General features: G+C 67.4%; 1 protein-coding gene across 1 annotated transcript; it reads left to right on the forward strand.

Moving 5' to 3' along the window:
* The first annotated feature begins 12,708 nt into the window (after positions 1-12,708).
* Positions 12,709-19,431, forward strand: NDUFB11 (NADH:ubiquinone oxidoreductase subunit B11). Its single transcript, XM_075727261.1, has 3 exons — positions 12,709-12,870; positions 15,548-15,678; positions 19,308-19,431. Exons 1-3 carry the CDS (start codon positions 12,709-12,711, stop codon positions 19,429-19,431), a joined length of 417 nt encoding a protein of 138 aa, XP_075583376.1.
* The last annotated feature ends 803 nt before the right edge of the window (positions 19,432-20,234 follow it).

Raw genomic sequence — 20,234 nt, forward strand, 5'->3', positions numbered from 1 at the left:
GAGGGTCTCGCACGAGGACCACACAAGGGTCTCAGGGCACGAGGGTCTCTACGAGGGTGCACGAGGGTCTCGCACGAGCACCACACAAGGGTCTCAGGGCACGAGGGTCTCGCACGAGGACCACACAAGGGTCTCAGGGCACGAGGGTCTCACGAGGGTGCACGAGGGTCTCGCACGAGGACCACACAAGGGTCTCAGGGCACGAGGGTCTCACGAGGGTGCACGAGGGTCTCGCACGAGGACCAAACGAGGGTCTCAGGGCACGAGGGTCTCACGAGGGTGCACGAGGGTCTCGCACGAGCACCACACAAGGGTCTCAGGGCACGAGGGTCTCACGAGGGTGCACGAGGGTCTCGCACGAGCACCACACAAGGGTCTCAGGGCACGAGGGTCTCACGAGGGGTGCACGAGGGTCTCGCACGAGGACCACACAAGGGTCTCAGGGCACGAGGGTCTCATGAGGGTGCACGAGGGTCTTGCACTGAGGACCACATAAGGGTCTCAGTGCATGACGGTCTCAGGAGGGTGCACGAGGGTCTCGCACGAGGGTCTCGCATGAGGACCAAACGAGGGTCTCAGTGCACGAGGGTCTCACGAGGGGGCACGAGGGTCTCACGAGGGTGCACGAGGGTCTCGCACAAGGACCACACGAGGGTCTCAGGGCACGAGGGTCTCACGAGGGGGCACGAGGGTCTCGCACGAGGACCACACGAGGGTCTCAGGGCACGAGGGTCTCACGAGGGTGCACGAGGGTCTCGCACGAGCACCACACAAGGGTCTCAGGGCACGAGGGTCTCACGAGGGTGCACGAGGGTCTCGCACGAGGACCAAACGAGGGTCTCAGGGCACGAGGGTCTCATGAGGGTGCACGAGGGTCTCGCACGAGCACCACACAAGGGTCTCAGGGCACGAGGGTCTCACGAGGGTGCACGAGGGTCTCGCACGAGGACCACACAAGGGTCTCAGGGCACGAGGGTCTCACGAGGGTGCACGAGGGTCTCGCACGAGGACCACACAAGGGTCTCAGGGCACGAGGGTCTCACGAGGGTGCACGAGGGTCCTCGCACGAGGACCACACAAGGGTCTCAGGGCATGAGGGTCTCACGAGGGTGTGCACGAGGGTCTCGCACGAGGACCACACAAGGGTCTCAGGGGCACGAGGGTCTCATGAGGGTGCACGAGGGTCTTGCACGAGGACCACATAAGGGTCTCAGTGCATGACGGTCTCAGGAGGGTGCACGAGGGTCTCGCACGAGGGTCTCGCATGAGGACCAAACGAGGGTCTCAGTGCACGAGGGTCTCACGAGGGGGCACGAGGGTCTCACGAGGGTGCACGAGGGTCTCGCACGAGGACCACACGAGGGTCTCAGGGCACGAGGGTCTCACGAGGGTGCACGAGGGTCTCGCACGAGGACCACACGAGGGTCTCAGGGCACGAGGGTCTCACGAGGGTGCACGAGGGTCTCGCACGAGGACCACACGAGGGTCTCAGGGCACGAGGGTCTCACGAGGGTGCACGAGGGTCTCGCACGAGGACCACACGAGGGTCTCAGGGCACGAGGGTCTCACGAGGGTGCACGAGGGTCTCGCACGAGCACCACACAAGGGTCTCAGGGCACGAGGGTCTCACGAGGGTGCACGAGGGTCTCGCACGAGCACCACACAAGGGTCTCAGGGCACAAGGGTCTCACGAGGGTGCACGAGGGTCTCGCACGAGCACCACACAAGGGTCTCAGGGCACGAGGGTCTCACGAGGGTGCACAAGGGTCTCGCATGAGCACCACACAAGGGTCTCAGGGCACGAGGGTCTCACGAGGGTGCACGAGGGTCTCGCACGAGGACCACACGAGGGTCTCAGGGCACGAGGGTCTCACGAGGGTGCACGAGGGTCTCGCACGAGCACCACACAAGGGTCTCAGGGCACGAGGGTCTCACGAGGGTGCACGAGGGTCTCGCACGAGGACCAAACGAGGGTCTCAGCGCACGAGGGTCACGGGTCTCGCACGAGGGTGCACGAGAGTCTCGCACAAGAGCGCACAAGAGTCCTGCACGAGGGTCTCGCACGAGGCAACCCAGGCATCTGCCTCCCCAGTACGGACCATTAAGCCCCCGTTAGCAACCACAAAGGGCACCCAGGCACCCGGGGGGGCACCCAGGGGGGCACCCAGGCGTCTGGGGGGGCACCCAGGCACCCGGGGGGGCACCCAGGCGTCTGGGGGGGCACCCAGGCATGCAGGGGGGCACCCAGACACCCTGGGGGGCACCCAGATGTCCGGGGGGGGTACCCAGGAACCCAGGAAAGGCACCCGGGGGGGCACCCAGGTGTTCAGAGGGGGCACCCAGGCACCCTGGGGGGGGCACCCAGATGTCCGGGGGGGGTACCCAGGCACCCAAGAAAGGCACCCGGGGGGGCACCCAGGTGTTCGGGGGGGCACCCAGGCACCCGGGGGGGACACCCAAGTGTTTGCGGGGGGGCACCCAGATGCCCTGGGGGGCACCCAGGTGTTTGGGGGGGGCACCCAGGTGTTTGGGGGGGCACCCAGGCATGCAGGGGGGCACCCAGGCACCTGGGGGGGGCACCCAGACACCCTGGGGGGGGCACCCAGATGTCCGGGGGGGGGTACCCAGGCACCCAGGAAAGGCACCCGGGGGGGCACCCAGGTGTTCGGGGGGGCACCCAGGCACCCGGGGGGGACACCCAAGTGTTTGTGGGGGGGCACCCAGATGCCCTGGGGGGCACCCAGGCTCCCAGGAAAGGCACCCAGGTGCCTGGGGGGGCACCCAGGCATGCAGGGGGGCACCTAGGCACCTGGGGGGGGCACCCAGGTGTCCGGCGGGGGCACCCAGACACCCTGGGGGGCACCCAGATGTCTGGGGGGGGGGGTACCCAGACACACAGGAAAGGCACCCAGGCACCCGGGGGGGCACCCAAGTGTTCGGGGGGGGGTACCCACACACCCTGGGGGGGTACCCAGGCACCCAGGGGAGCACCCAGGCACCCGGGGGGGCACCCAAGTGTTCGGGGGGGGCACCCAGACACCCTGGGGGGCACCCAGGTGTCCGAGTGGGGTACCCAGGCACCCAGGAAAGGCACCCAGGCACCCGGGGGGGCACCCAGGTGTTCAGGGGGGGTACCCACACACCCGGGGGGTGCACCCAGGTGTCCGGGGGGGGCACCCAGGTGTCCGGGGGGGGCACCCAGGTGTTCAGAGGGGGCACCCAGGCAGCTGGGGGGGGCACCCAGGTGTCCGGGGGGGGCACCCAGGTGTTCAGAGGGGGCACCCAGGCAGCTGGGGGGGGGCACCCAGGTGTCCGGAGGGGGCACCCAGGTGTTCAGAGGGGGCACCCAGGCAGCTGGGGGGGGCACCCAGGTGTCCGGGGGGGGCACCCAGGTGTCCGGGGGGGGCACCCAGGTGTTCAGAGGGGGCACCCAGGTGTCCGGGGGGGGCACCCAGGCACCCGGGGGGGCACCCAGGCGTTCAGAGGGGGCACCCAGGTGTTCAGAGGGGGCACCCAGGTGTTCAGAGGGGGCACCCAGGCACCCGGGGGGGGCACCCAGGTGTCCGGGGGGGCACCCAGGTGTTCAGAGGGGGCACCCAGGCACCTGGGGGGGGCACCCAGGTGTCCGGGGGGGGCACCCAGGCACCCGGGGGGGGCACCCAGGTGTTCAGAGGGGGCACCCAGGCACCCGGGGGGGGCACCCAGGTGTCCGGGGGGGCACCCAGGCACCCGGGGGGGGCACCCAGGTGTCCGGGGGGGCACCCAGGCAGCCGGGGGGGCACCCAGGTGTTCAGAGGGGGCACCCAGGTGTCCGGGGGGGGCACCCAGGCACCCGGGGGGGCACCCAGGCGTTCAGAGGGGGCACCCAGGCGGCTCCTCCCACCTCCCCGGAGGGACCCCGGGGCCCACCCGCACCCTCCCGCAGCCCGGCGGGGCCCCACCCGCGGGCAGCCACCTGGTTGGCGTCCATCCACCGCGCCGCGTCCTGCACGTGGTTAAACTCCACGAAGGCGAAGCCGCGGCTCTGACCTACAAGGAGCCGGCGGGAAGGAGGGCGGTCAGGGGGAGCACCCATGGGTGCTCCCGGCGTCCCCCCCGCCGCCACGGGTAGGGTATGGGTGCCCCTTGGGATTCCCTGGGTTGGGTATAGGCACCCATGGGTGCTCCTGGGACCCCGCTGGAATGACTTGGGGGGGGAACGGGCACCCATGGGTGCTCCTGGGACCCCCTCGCTAGGGTACACGTACTCATGGGTGCTCCTGGGACCCCCTTGGGAGCTTTTGGGGTGGGTATGGGCACCCTTGGGATTCCATAAGTTGGGTATAGGCACCCATGGGTGCTCCTGGGATCCTCTGACTAGGGTATACATACTCATGGGTACCCCTGGGACCCCCTGGCTAGGGTACACATACTCATGGGTGCTTCTGGGACCCCCCTGGACCTTTTTGGGGTGGCTATGGGCACCCTTGGGATTCCCTGGGTTGGGTATAGGCACCCATGGGTGCTCCTGGGACCCCCCTGGGATGACTTGGGGGGGGAACGGGCACCCATGGGTGCTTCTGGGACCCCCTGGCTAGGGTACATGTACCTATGGGTGCTCCTGGAACCCCCCTGGGAGCTTTTCGGATTGGGTATAGGCACCCATGGGTGCTCCTGGGACCCCCTGGCTAGGGTACACATACTCATGGGTGCTCCTGGGACCCCCCTGGACCTTTTGGGGTGGCTCTGGGCACACTTGGGATTCCCTAGGTTGGGTATAGGCACCCATGGGTGCTTCTGAGACACACCTGGGATGACTTGGGGGGGGAACGGGCACCCATGGGTGTCCCTGGGACCCCCTCGCTAGGGTACATGTACTCATGGGTGCTCCTGGGACCCCCCCGGGAGCTTTTGGGGTGGCTATGGGCATCTGTGAGATTCCCTGGGTTGGGTATAGGCACCCATGGGTGCTTCTGAGACACACCTGGGATGACTTGGGGGGGGAACGGGCACCCATGGGTGCTTCTGGGACCCCCTCGCTAGGGTACACGTACCCATGGGTGCTCCTGGGACCCCCTTGGGAGCTTCTGGAGTGGCTATGGGCACCCTTGGGATTCCATAAGTTGGGTATAGGCACCCATGGGTGTTACTCGGAGCCTCCTGGGAGCTTTTGGGGTGGCTATGGGCACCCTTGGGATTCCATAAGTTGGGTATAGGCACCCATAGGTGCTCCTGGGACCCCGCTGGGAGCTTTTGGGGTGGCTATGGGCACCCTTGGGATTCCCTAAATTGGGTATAGGCACCCATGGGTGCTTCTGAGGCCTCCCTGGGATAACCTGGGGGGGGAACAGGCATCCATGGGTGCTCCTGGGACCCCCCTGGACCTTTTGGGGTGGCTCTGGGCACCCTTGGGATTCCCTAAATTGGGTATAGGCACCCATGGGTGTTCCTGGGACACCCCTGGGACACTTTGGGGGGGAATGGGCACCCACGGGTGCTCCTGGGACCCCCTGTCTAAGGTACACATACCCATGGGTGCTCCTGGGACCCCCCTGGACCTGTTGGGGTGGCTCTGGGCACCCTAGGGATTCCCCACATTGGGTATAGGCACCCAGAGGTGCTTCTGAGACCTCCCTGAGACGCCTTGGGGGGGGAATGGGCACCCATGGGTGCTTGTGGGACCCCCTGGCTAGAGTACACATACCTATAGGTGCTCCTGGGACCCCCCTGGGACCTTTTGGGGCAGGTACGGGCACCCTTGGGATTCCCTGAGTTGGGTATAGGCACCCATGGGTGCTTCTAAGACCTCCTTGGGTTGCCTTGGGGGGGGAATGGGCACCCATGGGTGCTCCTGGGACCCCCTGGGACCTTTTAGGGTGGGTATGGGCACCCTTAGGATTCCCTAAGTTGAGTATAGGCACCCATGGGTGCTCCTGGGACCCACCTGGGACCTTTTGGGGTGGCTACGGGCACCCTTGGGATTCCCTGGGTTGGGTATAGGCACCCATGGGTGCTCCTGGGACCCCTCTGGGGTCTTTTGGGGTGGATAGGGGCACCCTTTGGATCACCTAAGTGGGATGTAAGCACCCATGGATGCTCTTAGGATGCCTCTGGGACCTTTTAGGGTGGGGATGGGCACCCATGGGTGCTCCTGGATTCCCAATGGGCCACCCTAAGTAGGATATGGGCACCCATGAGCGTTCCTGGGACACCCCTGGCACTCCTTGGGTTTGGAACGAGCACCCGTAGGTGCTCCCGAGAGCCCTGAGTAGGGTACGGGCACCCATGGGTGCTCCTAACACTGCCCTGTATTGAACATGAGCACCTATGGGACCCTCTGGTTGGGAATGGGCACCCATGGATGCTCCTAGGCCCCCCCTTGGGACACTTGGAGCGGGAATGAGCACCCATGGGTGCTCCTGGGACCTCCCTAGGTTGGGTATGGGCACCCCTGGAATCCTCTGGGTTGGGTAGGGGCACCCATGGGTGCTCCTGGGACCTCCCTAGGTTGGGTATGGGCACCCCTGGAATCCTCTGGGTTGGGTAGGGGCACCCATGGGTGCTCCTGGGACCTCCCTAGGTTGGGTATGGGCACCCCTGGAATCCTCTGGGTTGGGTATGGGCACCCATGGGTGCTCCTGGGACCTCTCTAGGACCCCCTAATTAGGCTATGAGTTCCCATGGGTGCTCCTGGGACTGCCTAAATAGTGTACGGGCACCCCCGCGTAGGGCGCAGCACCCCTGGGTGCTCCTGGAAACGGGACAAACACCCCTGGGTGCTGCCTGAGGTGGGTCTGGCACCCCTGGGTGCCCCTTGGGCAGAAGACAGGCACCCCTGGGTGCCCCCAGGCAGTGGGATCAGCACCCCTGGGTGCCCCTGGGGATGGGACCAGCACCCCTGGGTGCTCCTGGGGAAGGGACTGGCACCCCTGGGTGCCCCTTGGACAGGAGACGGGCACCCCTGGGTGCCCCCGGGGACAGGATTGGCACCCCTGGGTGCTCCTCGGCTATGGCTCAGCACCCCTGGGTGCTCCTAGCAGGGGGTGGGCACCCCTGGGTGCCCCCAGTTATGGGTCTGGCACCCCTGGGTGCCCCTTGGGTCTGTGCTGGGCACCGCTGGGTGCCCCCAAGGTGTGGGAGCAGCACCCCTGGGTGCTGCCTGACGCGGGTCTGGCACCCCTGGGTGCCCCTGGGTACGGTGCAGCACCCCTGGGTGCTCCTGCGGAGGGGACGGGCACCCCTGGGTGCCCCCAGAAAACAGGACCAGCACCCCTGGGTGCCCCTAGAGCTGGGACCAGCACCCCTGGGTGCTCCTGGGGAGGGGACGGGCACCCCTGGGTGCCCCCGGGGAAACAGGACCAGCACCCCTGGGTGCTCCTAGAGCTAGGACTGGCACCCCTGGGTGCCCCTGGGGACGGGTCAGCACCCCTGGGTGCTCCTGGGGATGGGACTGGCACCCCTGGGTGCCCCTGGGGAATAGCACCAGCACCCCTGGGTGCTCCTAGAGACGGGATGGGCACCCCTGGGTGCCCCCTAAGTCCGGCGCAGCACCCCTGGGTGCTCCCTAGGGACAAGACTGGCACCCCTGGGTGCCCCTGGGGAAATGAGAGGCACCCCTGGGTGCGCCCCAAGTCTGGCACAGCACCCCTGGGTGCTCCTTGGGAGGGGCAGGCACCCCTGGCTGCCCCCAATTCGGTCTGTGCCCCCCACCCCCTGTGTTGCCCCTATAGATGGGATTGGCACCCCTGGGTGCCCCTGGGGTGGGGACCGGCACCCCTGGGTGCCCCCTAAGCACCCCTGGGTGCTCCCTGGGAACAAAACCAGCACCCTTGGGTGCCCCTAGGGATGGGACCAGCACCCCTGGCTGCCCCCTAAATCTGGTGCAGCACTCCTGGGTGCTTTTAGGGATGGGACTGGCACCCTTGGGTGCTCCTAGAGATGGAATCAGCACCCCTGGGTGCTCCTAGAGCGAGGGCAGGCATCCCTACGTGCTCCTGGACAGGGGATGGGCACCCCTGGGTGATCCCCAAATCCAGCACAGCACCCCTGGGTGCCCCTAGAGATACAATCGGGACCCCTGGGTGCCCTTTGGGGATGGGACCAGCACCCTGGGTGCCCCCTAAGTTTGGCGCAGCACCCCTGGGTGCTCCTGGGGATGGGACCGGCACCCCTGGGTGCCCCACAAATCTGGTGCAAGCACCCCTGGTTGCCCCTGGCGATGAGATTAGCACCCCTGGGGTGGGGACCGGCACCCCTGGGTGCTCCCTAAGTTTGGCACAGCACCCTTGGGTGCTCCCTGACAACAAAACCAGCACCCCTGGGTGCCCCTGGGGACGGGACCAGCACCCCTGGGTACTCCTGGCGATGGCACCAGCGCCCCTGGGTGCCCCTCGGCATGAGGAGGGTGGGGACCCAACCCCTCTCCCAAAAGATACAGGCGCGTGGGTGCCCCCAAAAAGGCACCCAGGCACCCAGGTGCCCCTCACCCCCACCCTAAAGGGGACCCAGGCGCCCGGGGGACCCACCCTCCCCCCAAAAAGGGCACCCATGGGCTCACCTGAGGACTTGTTGCGCATCAGTCGCACCTCGCGGGGCTGCACCCCCTGCGCCTGCAGCTGCGCCCGGATCTGGGGGGGGACGGGACACCCCCCTTCAGTGGCACCCCGGCGCTGGGGGGCACCCAGGGGTCCGGGGAGGGCACCCGGGTGCCTGGGACACCCCAAAACCCCCTGCCCCCCACCCAACAGACCCCAAAATGTCTCCCTGGGGGGGCCCAGGCTTTCGGGGGGCACCCAGGGGTCCGGGGAGGGCACCCGGGTGCCTGGGACACCCCAAAACCCCCTGCCCCCCACCCAACAGACCCCAAAATGTCTCCCCGGGGGGGCCCAGGCTTTCGGGGGGCACCCAGGGGTCCGGGGAGGGCACCCGGGTGCCTGGGACACCCCAAAACCCCCCACCCAACAGACCCCAAAATGTCTCCCTGGGGGGTCCCAGGCTTTCGGGGGGCACCCAGGGGTCCGGGGAGGGCACCCGGGTGCCTGGGACACCCCAAAACCCCCTGCCCCCCACCCAACAGACCCCAAAATGTCTCCCTGGGGGGTCCCAGGCTTTCGGGGGGCACCCAGGGGTCCGGGGAGGGCACCCGGGTGCCTGGGACACCCCAAAACCCCCCACCCAACAGACCCCAAAATGTCTCCCTGGGGGGTCCCAGGCTTTCGGGGGGCACCCAGGGGTCCGGGGAGGGCACCCGGGTGCCTGGGACACCCCAAAACCCCCTGCCCCCCACCCAACAGACCCCAAAATGTCTCCCCGGGGGGTCCCAGGCTTTCGGGGGGCACCCAGGGGTCCGGGGAGGGCACCCCGGTGCCTGGGGGGCACCCAGGGGCCCGAGGGTCCCAGCACCTGAAATGAGGGGACCTGTGAGGGGGCGTGGCCTGAGGGAAGGGGGTGTGGCTTGGTGGGAGGGGGTGTGGCCACACGGGGGCGTGGCCACATGAGAAAGAGCTGAGCCTCCTGGGGGGGCGGAGTGAAAAGCTACAGGGGTGTGGCTAGGCCAAAGGGGCGTGGCTAAAGGAAGGGGGCGTGGCCAAGCCCCCCCCCCAGGGGGCTCCAATGGGGGAGATGTCACGCACACGCACCGCCCAAAGTGGGTGTGGCCGGGGCAAGAGGGGCGTGACCAGGCCAAGGGGCGTGGTCAGGCCAATGGGGGCGTGGCCAACTCTCCCCAGACTGACCGGCTGGAGGCAGACCCAATGTTCCTATTGGTGGGAAGGCGGGGCTTAACAAAGTGGGCGTGGCCAAGGCAAGTAGGTATGGCCAAAGCAGGCGTGGCCAAGGAGAAGGGGCGTGGCCAAACCCTCCTGATGGAGACTTGGCTGGGATTTAAAGGGCCAGCGCCTCCCCAGGAGGCGGGGCTCAGCCAAGGGGGTGTGGGCAAGGTGAAGGGGCGTGGCTACGGCCGAAGGGGGCGTGGCTCACGTCGTTCTCGGTGGCGGCCTGGGGCAGCATGCGGAGCATGACGATGGTGCTGGCGCGCGGCTCCTCCTCGGCCGCTTCGGGCCGGTAATCCTGGTCCCGGTAGTCACCGTCGGCACCGAAGGGCAACGTAGGGGGCGCCGGGGCGGGGTCCCGCTTCCGGGGGGGCTCCGAGCCCTCGTAGGAGGCCTGGGGTGGGGGGGGGGGGGGGGGGGAAATGGGGTGGGGGTCAAGTGCGTGGGGGGCACCCAGGTATCTGGGAAGGGACCCAAGCAGCCGGCACCTACCTGAGGGGGGGTCCCGGAAGCGGGGGGCCCCTCGGGGGGCCCCCCGTAGCCGCGATAGTCCATGTCACGATAGTCGTGATCTCGCTGGGTACGGGAGCCTTCTTCAGGGGGGGCGGGGGCCCCCCCATAGCGCCCTGTGCGGTCCCCACGGCCTCCCCTGCCGGATAAGGGAGGGGCTCAGGGGGTCCCCAAGTGTCCCCACCCCCCTTTGGGGGTCCCCAAGTGTCCCCCACCCCCCAGGGTTCCCCAAGTGTCCCCACCCCCCCTTGGGGGTCCCCAATGTCCCCCACCCCCCCAGAGGTCCCCAATGTCCCCCCCCCTTGGGGGTCCCCAATCTCCCCCACACCCCCAGAGGTCCCCAAATGTCCCCACCCCCCCTTGGGGGTCCCCAAATGTCCCCCACCCCTCCAGAGGTCCCCAAGTGTCCCCCCCCCTTGGGGGTCCCCAATCTCCCCCACCCCCCAGGGGTCCCCAAATGTCCCCACCCCCCCTTGGGGGTCCCCAATGTTCCCACCCCCCCTTGGGGGTCCCCAAGTGTCCCCCACCCCCCCAGGGGTCACCCAATGTCCCCCCCCTTCGGGGTGCCCAAGTGTCCCCACCCCCTTCGGGGACCCCAATGTCCCCACCCCCTTGGGGGTCCCCAAATGTGTCCCCTGGGGGGGTCCCCAAATGTCCCCTCCATACTCAGGGGTGCCCCAAAGTCCTGTCCCCTCCCTGAGGGGTCCCCAAAATGTCCCCCCCCCATGGGGTCCCCCCAAATGTTTCCCCCTCAGGGATCCCCCCACCGTCGTCACCCCCCCTTGGGGGGATCCCCAAAATGTGTGGGCCCCTCCCAAGGCCCCCGAATGTCCCCTCCCCCCAGGGGGTCCCCAAATGCTCCCCCCGAGGGGTCCCCAAAATATCCCCCCCCCCCCCCCCAGTCTCCCAAATGTCCCCTCCCCTCCTTGGGGGGGGTCCCCAAAAGCCCCCCCCGGTCCCCAGTTTTGGGGTCCCCCTGGGTCCCCCCCTACCTGCGCTCATACTCCATGGTGCTGGCACCTGCGGGGGACAGCGTGACTGGGGGGACTGGGAGGGACTGGGAGGGGGCAAGGGGCAGCTGGGGGGTACCTGGAGCGACTGGGAAGAACTGGGAGGGTACTGGGGGGCACTGGGAGAGACTGGGAGGGACTGGGAGGGGTCAAGGGGCAGCTGGGGGGTACTTGGAGCGACTGGGAAGAACTGGGAGGGTACTGGGGGGCACTGGGAGAGACTGGGAGGGGTCAAGAGGCAGCTGGGGGGGTACCTGAAGTGACTGGGAAGAACTGGGAGGGTACTGGGGGGCACTGGGAGAGACTGGGAGGGGTCAAGGGGCAGCTGGGGGGTACCTGGAGTGACTGGGAAGAACTGGGAGGGTACTGGGGGGCACTGGGAGGGGTCAAGAGGCAGCTGGGGGGTACCTGAAGTGACTGGGAAGAACTGGGAGGGTACTGGGGGGCACTGGGAGAGACTGGGAGGGGTCAAGGGGCAGCTGGGGGGTACCTGGAGCGACTGGGAAGAACTGGGAGGGTACTGGGGGGCACTGGGAGAGACTGGGAGGGGGCAAGGGGCAGCTGGGGGGTACCTGGAGCGACTGGGAAGAACTGGGAGGGTACTGGGGGGCACTGGGAGGGACTGGGATGGACTGGTGGGGTACTGGGAGGCACTGGGACGGACTGGGAAGAACTGGGAGGGTACTGGGAGGCACTGGGATGGACTGGGATGGACTGGTGGGGTACTGGGAGGCACTGGGGGATACTGGGAGGCCCTGAGGGGTAACTGGGAGGGCACTGGGAGGGAACTGGGATGAACTGGGAGCCACTGGGACTGGCCCCAGAGGAGAGCAAGGCAGCAGAGAGCCCCCCCGCCCCGCCCCCTCATTAGCATACACAGAACCGCCCACCCCGCCAGCCACGCCCCTAATTAGCATAGGAAGCACCGCCCACCCCTAGGCCCCGCCCCCTCACCCCCTTCTATCCAATCCCCGGCCGCGCCGGGGGGTCCCGGTGAGCCCCACCCCGTCCCGGTGAGTCCCGCCCCTCATCGGTAAGCCCCGCCCCTCATCGGTAAGCCCCGCCCCGTCCCGGTAAGCCCCGCCCCTCCCCGGTAGGCCCCGACCTGTCCGCGCCGCTCCGCCGCCGCCGCTCCCGACCAGCAAAATGGCGGCGCCGCTCCGCGCCCGGCCCGCCCCGCCCACCCGCGCCCGCCGCCCTCCCATTGGCCGCTCTCCCCGCCCATCCCCGCCGCCGCCCTTCCGATTGGTCCGCGCCGCCGCGCGCCGGCGCCGGGAGGCGGAGCCAACCCCGGGCAGCCGCGCAGGGGGCGGGACGCAGCGCAAGCGCTCTCTCGCCGTTGGCTGGAGCCGGACGGCGGCGCGCTCCGATTGGCCGGGCGGCCGGGCGGAACAAGGGGGGGGGCGGAAGCGGCGGGGCGGGACTGTGCGTCGGAGAAGATGGCGGCGCTGGGGAGGGCGCTGCGGGCGCTGCGGGCCGGGCCGCTGCGGGCCGGGGCTCGGGGTCGTTCGGCGGGGCCGGCCGGGGCCGTGGCGCTGCCGCGGGCGCCGCTGGGGGCCGATCCCCACGAGGAGGAGCCAATGGCGGTGGCCCAGAGGCAGGTGGGCGGGGCCTGCGCGGGAGGGGCGGGGTTAGAGGAGGGGGCGGGGCTTGGGGGAGAGCTGGGGGGCGAGTCAAGGGCAGCGGGGAGCGGGTGTGGGCGGGGCTTGGGGAAAGGGGCGGAGCTTGGGAGGGGCGGGGCCGGGGCGAGTCAAGGGCAAAGCTGATGGGATGGGGCGGGGCTTGGGGAAAGGGGCGGGGCCTGGGGGCGGGGCCTGGGGGGAGTCAAGGGCAAAGCTGATGGGATGGGGCGGGGCTTGTGGAAAGGGGCGGGGCTTGTGGAAAGGGGCGGGGCCTGGGGCGAGTCAAGGGCAAAGCTGGTGGGAAGGGGCGGGGCTTGGGGAAAGAGGCGGGGCTTGGGGGCGGGGCCTGGGGAGAGCCAAGGGCAAAGCAGGTGGGGCGGGGCTTGGGGAAAGGGGCGGGGCTTGGGAGGGGCGGGGCCTGGGGCGACCCAAAGGCAGGGGAGGGGGCGGGGCTTGGGGGGAAATGGGTGGAGCTTGGCCACCCTGTGGGCGGGGCTTAGTGGGGGCGTGGAGCCACTTCTGGGGCCTTGTGGGTGTGGCTCGGGGTGGGCGGGGCTTGGGCGGGGTGGGCGTGGCCCGCTCCACAGGGGCGGGGCTTAGCAGAGAGCAGGCAGGGCTTTGGGTGCTGCTTAGTGGGGGGCGGGGCTTAGCGGGGGGCGGGGCCTGTGGAAGGGGATGTGCGTTTGGAGGGCGGAGCCAAGCGTGGGGGCGGGGCTTGTGGCAGAGGGGGCGGGGCCTAGAGGAGGGAAAGGAGGGGAATAGGGTCCCTGAGGGGAAAAGGGGTCCCGGGGGGGGGGGGGTGGCCCTGAGGGGGGCTTGGGTGGCCCTCGGGGGGCTCGGGGGGACCCAGGCACCCAGGTGGCCCTGGGGGGGGCTCGGGTGGCCCTGGGGGGGCTCGGGGGGACCCAGGCACCCAGGTGGCCCTGGGGGGGGCTCGGGTGGCCCTGGGGGGGCTCGGGGGGACCCACGCACCTGGGTGGCCCTGGGGGGGGCTCGGGTGGCCCTCGGGGGGCTCGAGGGGACCCAGGCACCCAGGTGGCCCTGGGGGGGGCTCGGGTGGCCCTGGGGGGGCTCGGGGGGACCCAGGCACCCAGGTGGCCCTGGGGGGGGCTCAGGTGGCCCTTGGGGGCTCGGGGGGACCCACGCACCTGGGTGGCCCTGTGGGGGGCTCGGGTAGCCCTCGGGGGGCTCGGGGGGACCCAGGCACCCAGGTGGCCCTGTGGGGGGCTCGGGTGGCCCTGGGGGGGGCTCGGGGGGACCCACGCAGCCGGGTGGCCCTGTGGGGGGCTCGGGTGGCCCTAGGGGGGCTCGGGGGGACCCAGGCACCCAGGTGGCCCTGTGGGGGGCTCGGGTGGCCCTGGGGGGGCTCGGGGGGACCCACGCAGCCAGGTGGCCCTGGGGGGGGCTCGGGTGGCCCTGGGGGGGCTCGGGGGGACCCACGCAGCCAGGTGGCCCTGTGGGGGGCTCGGGTGGCCCTGGGGGGGCTCGGGGGGACCCACGCACCTGGGTGGCCCTGTGGGGGGCTCGGGTGGCCCTGGGGGGGCTCGGGGGGACCCACGCACCTGGGTGGCCCTGTGGGGGGCTCGGGTGGCCCTGGGGGGGCTCGGGGGGACCCACGCAGCCGGGTGGCCCTGGGGGGGGCTCGGGTGGCCCTGGGGGGGCTCGGGGTGACCCAGGCACCCAGGTGGCCCTGGGGGGGCTCGGGGGGACCCACGCAGCCGGGTGGCCCTGGGGGGGCTCGGGGGGACCCAGGCACCCAGGTGGCCCTGGGGGGGGCTCAGGTGGCCCTGGGGGGGCTCGGGGGGACCCACGCACCTGGGTGGCCCTGTGGGGGGCTCGGGTAGCCCTCGGGGGGCTCGGGGGGACCCAGGCACCCAGGTGGCCCTGTGGGGGGCTCGGGTGGCCCTGGGGGGGGCTCGGGGGGACCCACGCAGCCGGGTGGCCCTGGGGGGGGCTCGGGTGGCCCTGGGGGGGCTCGGGGGGACCCAGGCACCCAGGTGGCCCTGAGGGGGGCTCGGGTGGCCCTGGGGGGGCTCGGGGGGACCCAGGCACCCAGGTGGCCCTGTGAGGGGCTTGGGTGGCCCTGGGGGGGCTCGGGGGGACCCACGCACCTGGGTGGCCCTGTGGGGGGCTCGGGTGGCCCTCGGGGGGCTCGGGGGGACCCAGGCACCCAGGTGGCCCTGGGGGGGGCTCGGGTGGCCCTGGGGGGGCTCGGGGGGACCCACGCACCTGGGTGGCCCTGTGGGGGGCTCGGGTGGCCCTCGGGGGGCTCGGGGGGACCCAGGCACCCAGGTGGCCCTGGGGGGGGCTCGGGTGGCCCTGGGGGGGCTCGGGGGGACCCACGCACCTGGGTGGCCCTGTGGGGGGCTCGGGTGGCCCTCGGGGGGCTCGGGGGGACCCAGGCACCCAGGTGGCCCTGGGGGGGGCTCGGGTGGCCCTGGGGGGGCTCGGGGGGACCCACGCACCTGGGTGGCCCTGTGGGGGGCTCGGGTGGCCCTGGGGGGGCTCGGGGGGACCCACGCACCTGGGTGGCCCTGTGGGGGGCTCGGGTGGCCCTGGGGGGGCTCGGGGGGACCCACGCACCTGGGTGGCCCTGTGGGGGGCTCGGGTGGCCCTGGGGGGGCTCGGGGGGACCCACGCAGCCGGGTGCCGGCAGAACCCCGATTACCACGGCTTTTCGGCGGAGCCGGACGCCGACGTCATCAACATGCGGGCCGTTTTCTTCGCCGGCATCTCCGTCGCCATCGTCCTCGGCACCGTCTTCCTCCATTACCTGCCCGACTACGGGTGAGGGGGCACCCGGGGGGGGCACCCAAATGGTTGGGGGGGCACCCAGGCATTTTGGGGGGCACCCAGGCGCCTGAGGGGGGGCACCCAGGCATTTCGGGAGGGACCCAGGCGCCGGGGGGGGGGGCACAGACCCCAGCATCCGGGGACCCCCCCCCCCCCCCATGGCAAGAAAATGTGTAGGGGCCTATAGGAGCCTGGGGGAGGGGGCTATAGGGGGCTGTGAGGGGATATAGGGGCCTATAGGGGGCCTGTGGGGGGCTATAGGAGCCTATGAGGGGATATAGGGGCCTATAGGGGGCCTGTGGGGGGCTATAGGGGGCTGTGAGGGGATATAGGGGCCTATAGGGGGCTTGTGGGGGGCTATAGGAGCCTGTGAGGGGATATAGGGGCCTATAGGGGGCCTGTGGGGGGCTATAGGAGCCTATGAGGGGATATAGGGGCCTATAGGGGGCCTGTGGGGGGCTATAGGGGGCTGTGAGGGGATATAGGGGTCTATAGGGGGCTTGTGGGGGGCTATAGGAGCCTGTGAGGGGATATAGGGGCCTATAGGGGGCCTGTGGGGGGCTATAGGAGCTCATGAGGGGATATAGGGGTCCCTCGAGGTTCTATAAAGGCTGCTAAAGGGACATAGGGGGGTTGGGGGGGGATCTGTAGGTACCTATAATTTATAGGAATTTATGAGGGAGGCTTTGGATATCTATAAGCGGATATAAGAGTCTGTAAGAGTCTATAGGAGTCTATAAGAGCATACAAGGGGTTCCTAGAGAGTTTATAAAGTGTATGAGAGGTTATAGGGGTCTATAGGGGACCCTTAGAGGGCCTGTGGGGGTCTATAGGGACCTTATGAGAAGATATAGAGGCCTATAGGGGGCCTGTGGGGGGGCTATAGGAGCCTATGAAGGGATATAGGGGCCTATAGGGGGCCTGTGGGGGGCTATAGGAGCCCATGAGGGGATATAGGGGTCCCTAGAGGGACTAGAAGGGCCGATAAGGGGACATAGGGGGTCTGGGGGGGGTCTGTGGGTGCCTATAGGAGCCTATGAGAGCATATAAGACACCAATAGAGATGCTGTAGAGGTTTATAAGGGGATATGAAAGGCAGCAGGAGTCTATAGGACCCTATGAGGGCATACATGGGGTCCCTAGAGGGACTATAGGGCCTATGAGAGGTTATAGGGGTCTATAAGGGACCCTTAGGGGACCTGTGGGGGTCTATAGGGGCCTTATGAGAGGATATAGGGGCCTATAGGGGGCCTGTGGGGGGCTATAGGGGCCTTATGATGGGATATAGGGGCCTGTAGGGGTCCTGTGGGGGGCTATAGGGGCCTTATGATGGGATATAGGGGCCTATAGGGGACCTGTGGGGGGCTATAGGAGCCTATGAGGGGATATAGGGGCCTATAGGGGACCTGTGGGGGGCTATAGGAGCCTATGAGGGGATATAGGGGTCCCTAGAGGGACTATAAGGGCTGATAAGAGGACATAGGGCGTCTGTGGGGCGGTCTATGAGTCTTTATAGGGGTCTATAAAGGGTTATATAGAATTTCTACACAGTATAGAGAGCTGTAAAGGCATATAGGACTCCATAGCAGTGTATAGGAGTCTATGAGGGGGTACAGGAGGTCCCTACAGAGACTATATGGCTTATGAGAGGTTATAGGGTTCTATAGGGAGCCCTTAGGGGGCCTGTGGGGGTCTATAGGAGCCTATGAGAGGATATAGGGGGTCACTAGAGGGATTATAAGGGCCAATAAGGTGACATAGGGGGTCGGGGGGGGGGGGGCTACGGGCATGTATAGGAGCCTATAAGATGATATAGAAAGTTTTAGAATAAATAAAAATTTATAAGAGGAATATAGAAGTCTGTAGCAATGTATAGAAGCCTATGAGGGGACATAAGCGGTCCTAAAGGACTATAGGGGCCTCTGAAGGGTTTTAGGGGTCTATAGGAGCATTATAACAGGACATAGGGACCTTATGAAGTGATATAGGACCCTATAGGAAGCCCCTAAGGAGCATAGGAGGGTTTGTGGGAATCTACGAGGGGGGTGTGAGAGTCTATAGAGACCGTGTAGGGCATTTATATGGATCTATAAGAACCTGGAGGGAATATAAGTGGCTATAGGGGCCTATGGGGTGGCTATAGGGGGCTATGGGGAGAGCATGAGAGCGTTTGTGGGAATCTATGAGGAAATGTAAGAGTCTATAAGGACCCTGTAGTAGGTTTATAGGAACCTGGGAGAGGATATAGGCGGTCATGGGGGCCTATGGGGTGGCTATAGGGGCCTGTTGGGGAGAGCATGAGAGCGTTTGGGGGAATCTATAAAGGGTGTAAGAGTCTATAAGGACCATGTAGGGCGTTTATATGGATCTATAGGAACCCAGAAGAAGATATAGGTGGCCATAGGGGCCTATGGGGTGGCTATAGGGGTCTATGGGGAGAGCATGAAAGGGTTTGGGGGAATGAGTGTAGAAGTCTATAAGGATCATGTAGGGCGTTTATATGGATCTATAGGAACCCAGAAGAGGATATAGGTGGCCATAGGGACTTATGGGGTGGCTATAGGAGACTATCAGGTGACCATGAGAGTGTTTGTGGGAATTTATAAGAGGTGTAAGAGTCTATAGGGACTACATATGGGGTTTATATGCATCTATAGGAATGTGAGAAAGCATATAGGTGGCCATGAGGGTCTATGGGGTGGCTATAGGGGACTATGGGGAGAGCATGAGAGGGTTTGTGGGAATCTATGGGGGGGTGGAAGAGTATAGGGAGCGCGTAGGCGGTTTATATGCATCTACAGGAACTTGGGAAGGATATAGGTGGCCGTGAAGGCCTATGGGGTGGCTATAGGGGGCTGTGGGGAGAGCATGAAAGGGTTTGGGGGAATCTATAAAGTGTGTAAGAGTCTATAAGGACCATGTAGGGCGTTTATATGGATCTATAGGAACCCAGAAGAGCATATAGGCGGCCATAGGGCCTATGGGGTGTCTATAGGGGTCTATGGGGTGAGCATGAAAGGGTTTGGGGGAATGTATAAAGAGTGTAGGAGTCTATAAGGATCACGTAGGGCGTTGATATGGATCTATAAGAACCTGGAAGAGGATATAGGCGGCCATAGGGGCCTATGGGGTGGCTGTAGGGGCCTATGGGGTGAGCATGAAAGGGTTTGGAGGAATATATAAAGGGTGTATAGAATCTATAAAGACTACGTAGGGTGTTTATATGGTTCTATAGGAACCCGGAAGAGCATATAGGCGGTCATAGGGGCCTATGGGGTGGCTATAGGGTCTATAGGGAGAGCATGAAAGGGCTTGGGGGAATCTATAAAGAGTGTAGGAGTCTATAAGGCGCGTGTAGGGCATTTATATGGATCTATAGGAACCCGGAAGAGGATATAAGCAGTCATAGGGGCCTATGGGGTAGCTATAGGGGGCTATGGGGGGACATGGGAGGCCTGTGGGAGCCCATGGGGGATCTAGGGGGGCTACAGAACCCCACAGGGGGCTACAGAACCCCATAGGGGACTGTGGTGGCCTATGGGGGAGCTATAGGTGGCTATGGGGGGGGCTATAGGGGCCTATAGGGACGCCTGGGCCCCTGACCCCCCCGCTTTCTCCCGCAGGCTGCAGCAATGGGCCCGGCGCGAGGCCGAGATCCAGGTCCGGGAGCGGGAGAGGCGGGGGCTGCCCCTCTTGGACCCCAATTACTACGACCCCGCCCGCCTCCCCCTGCCCCCCCCGGAGTGAGCCCCCACCCCTGGGGCCCCTTTTTGGGGGGCTGGGGGCCCCCCTGCACCCCTGGGGCCACTTTGGGGGGGTGGGGGCCCCCCTGCACCCCTGAGGCCACTTTGGGGGGGTGATGGGGCCCCCCCGCACCCCTGGGGCCCCTTTTGGGGGGTGATGGGGCCCCCCCGCACCCCTGGGGTCCATTTGGGGGGTGGTGGGGACCCCCCTGCACCCCTGAAGCCCCTTTGGGGGTGGGTGGGGGGCCCCCCCCGCACCCCTGGGGCCACTGTGGGGGGGTGGGGGGCTCCCCTGCACCCCTGAGGCCACTTTGGGGGTGGGTGGGGGGCCCCCCCGCACCCCTGAGGCCACTGTGGGGGGGGTGGGGGGCTCCCCTGCACCCCTGAGGCCACTTTGGGGGTGGGTGGGGGGCCCCCCCCGCACCCCTGGGGCCACTGTGGGGGGGTGGGGGGCTCCCCCGCACCCCTGAGGCCACTGTGGGGGGGTGGGGGGCTCCCCTGCACCCCTGAGGCCACTTTGGGGGTGGGTGGGGGGCCCCCCCGCACCCCTGAGGCCACTGTGGGGGGGTGGGGGGCTCCCCTGCACCCCTGAGGCCACTTTGGGGGTGGGTGGGGGCCCCCCCGCACCCCTGGGGCCCCTTTGGGGGGTTTGGGGGGGGTCCCCGCTGTGGGTCTGTTAATAAAGTGATGGGGGCTCGGCTGGATGCCTGGGGTCCCCTTTTTTGGGGGGGCTGGTACCTGGACTACATCTCCCAGCAGCCCCTGCGGCGCCGTGACGTCATCACGCAGCGACGTCCCGCCGGCCTG

This window comes from Pelecanus crispus, assembly GCF_030463565.1.
Source record: "Pelecanus crispus isolate bPelCri1 chromosome 24 unlocalized genomic scaffold, bPelCri1.pri SUPER_24_unloc_2, whole genome shotgun sequence".
Lineage (NCBI taxonomy): Eukaryota > Metazoa > Chordata > Aves > Pelecaniformes > Pelecanidae > Pelecanus > Pelecanus crispus.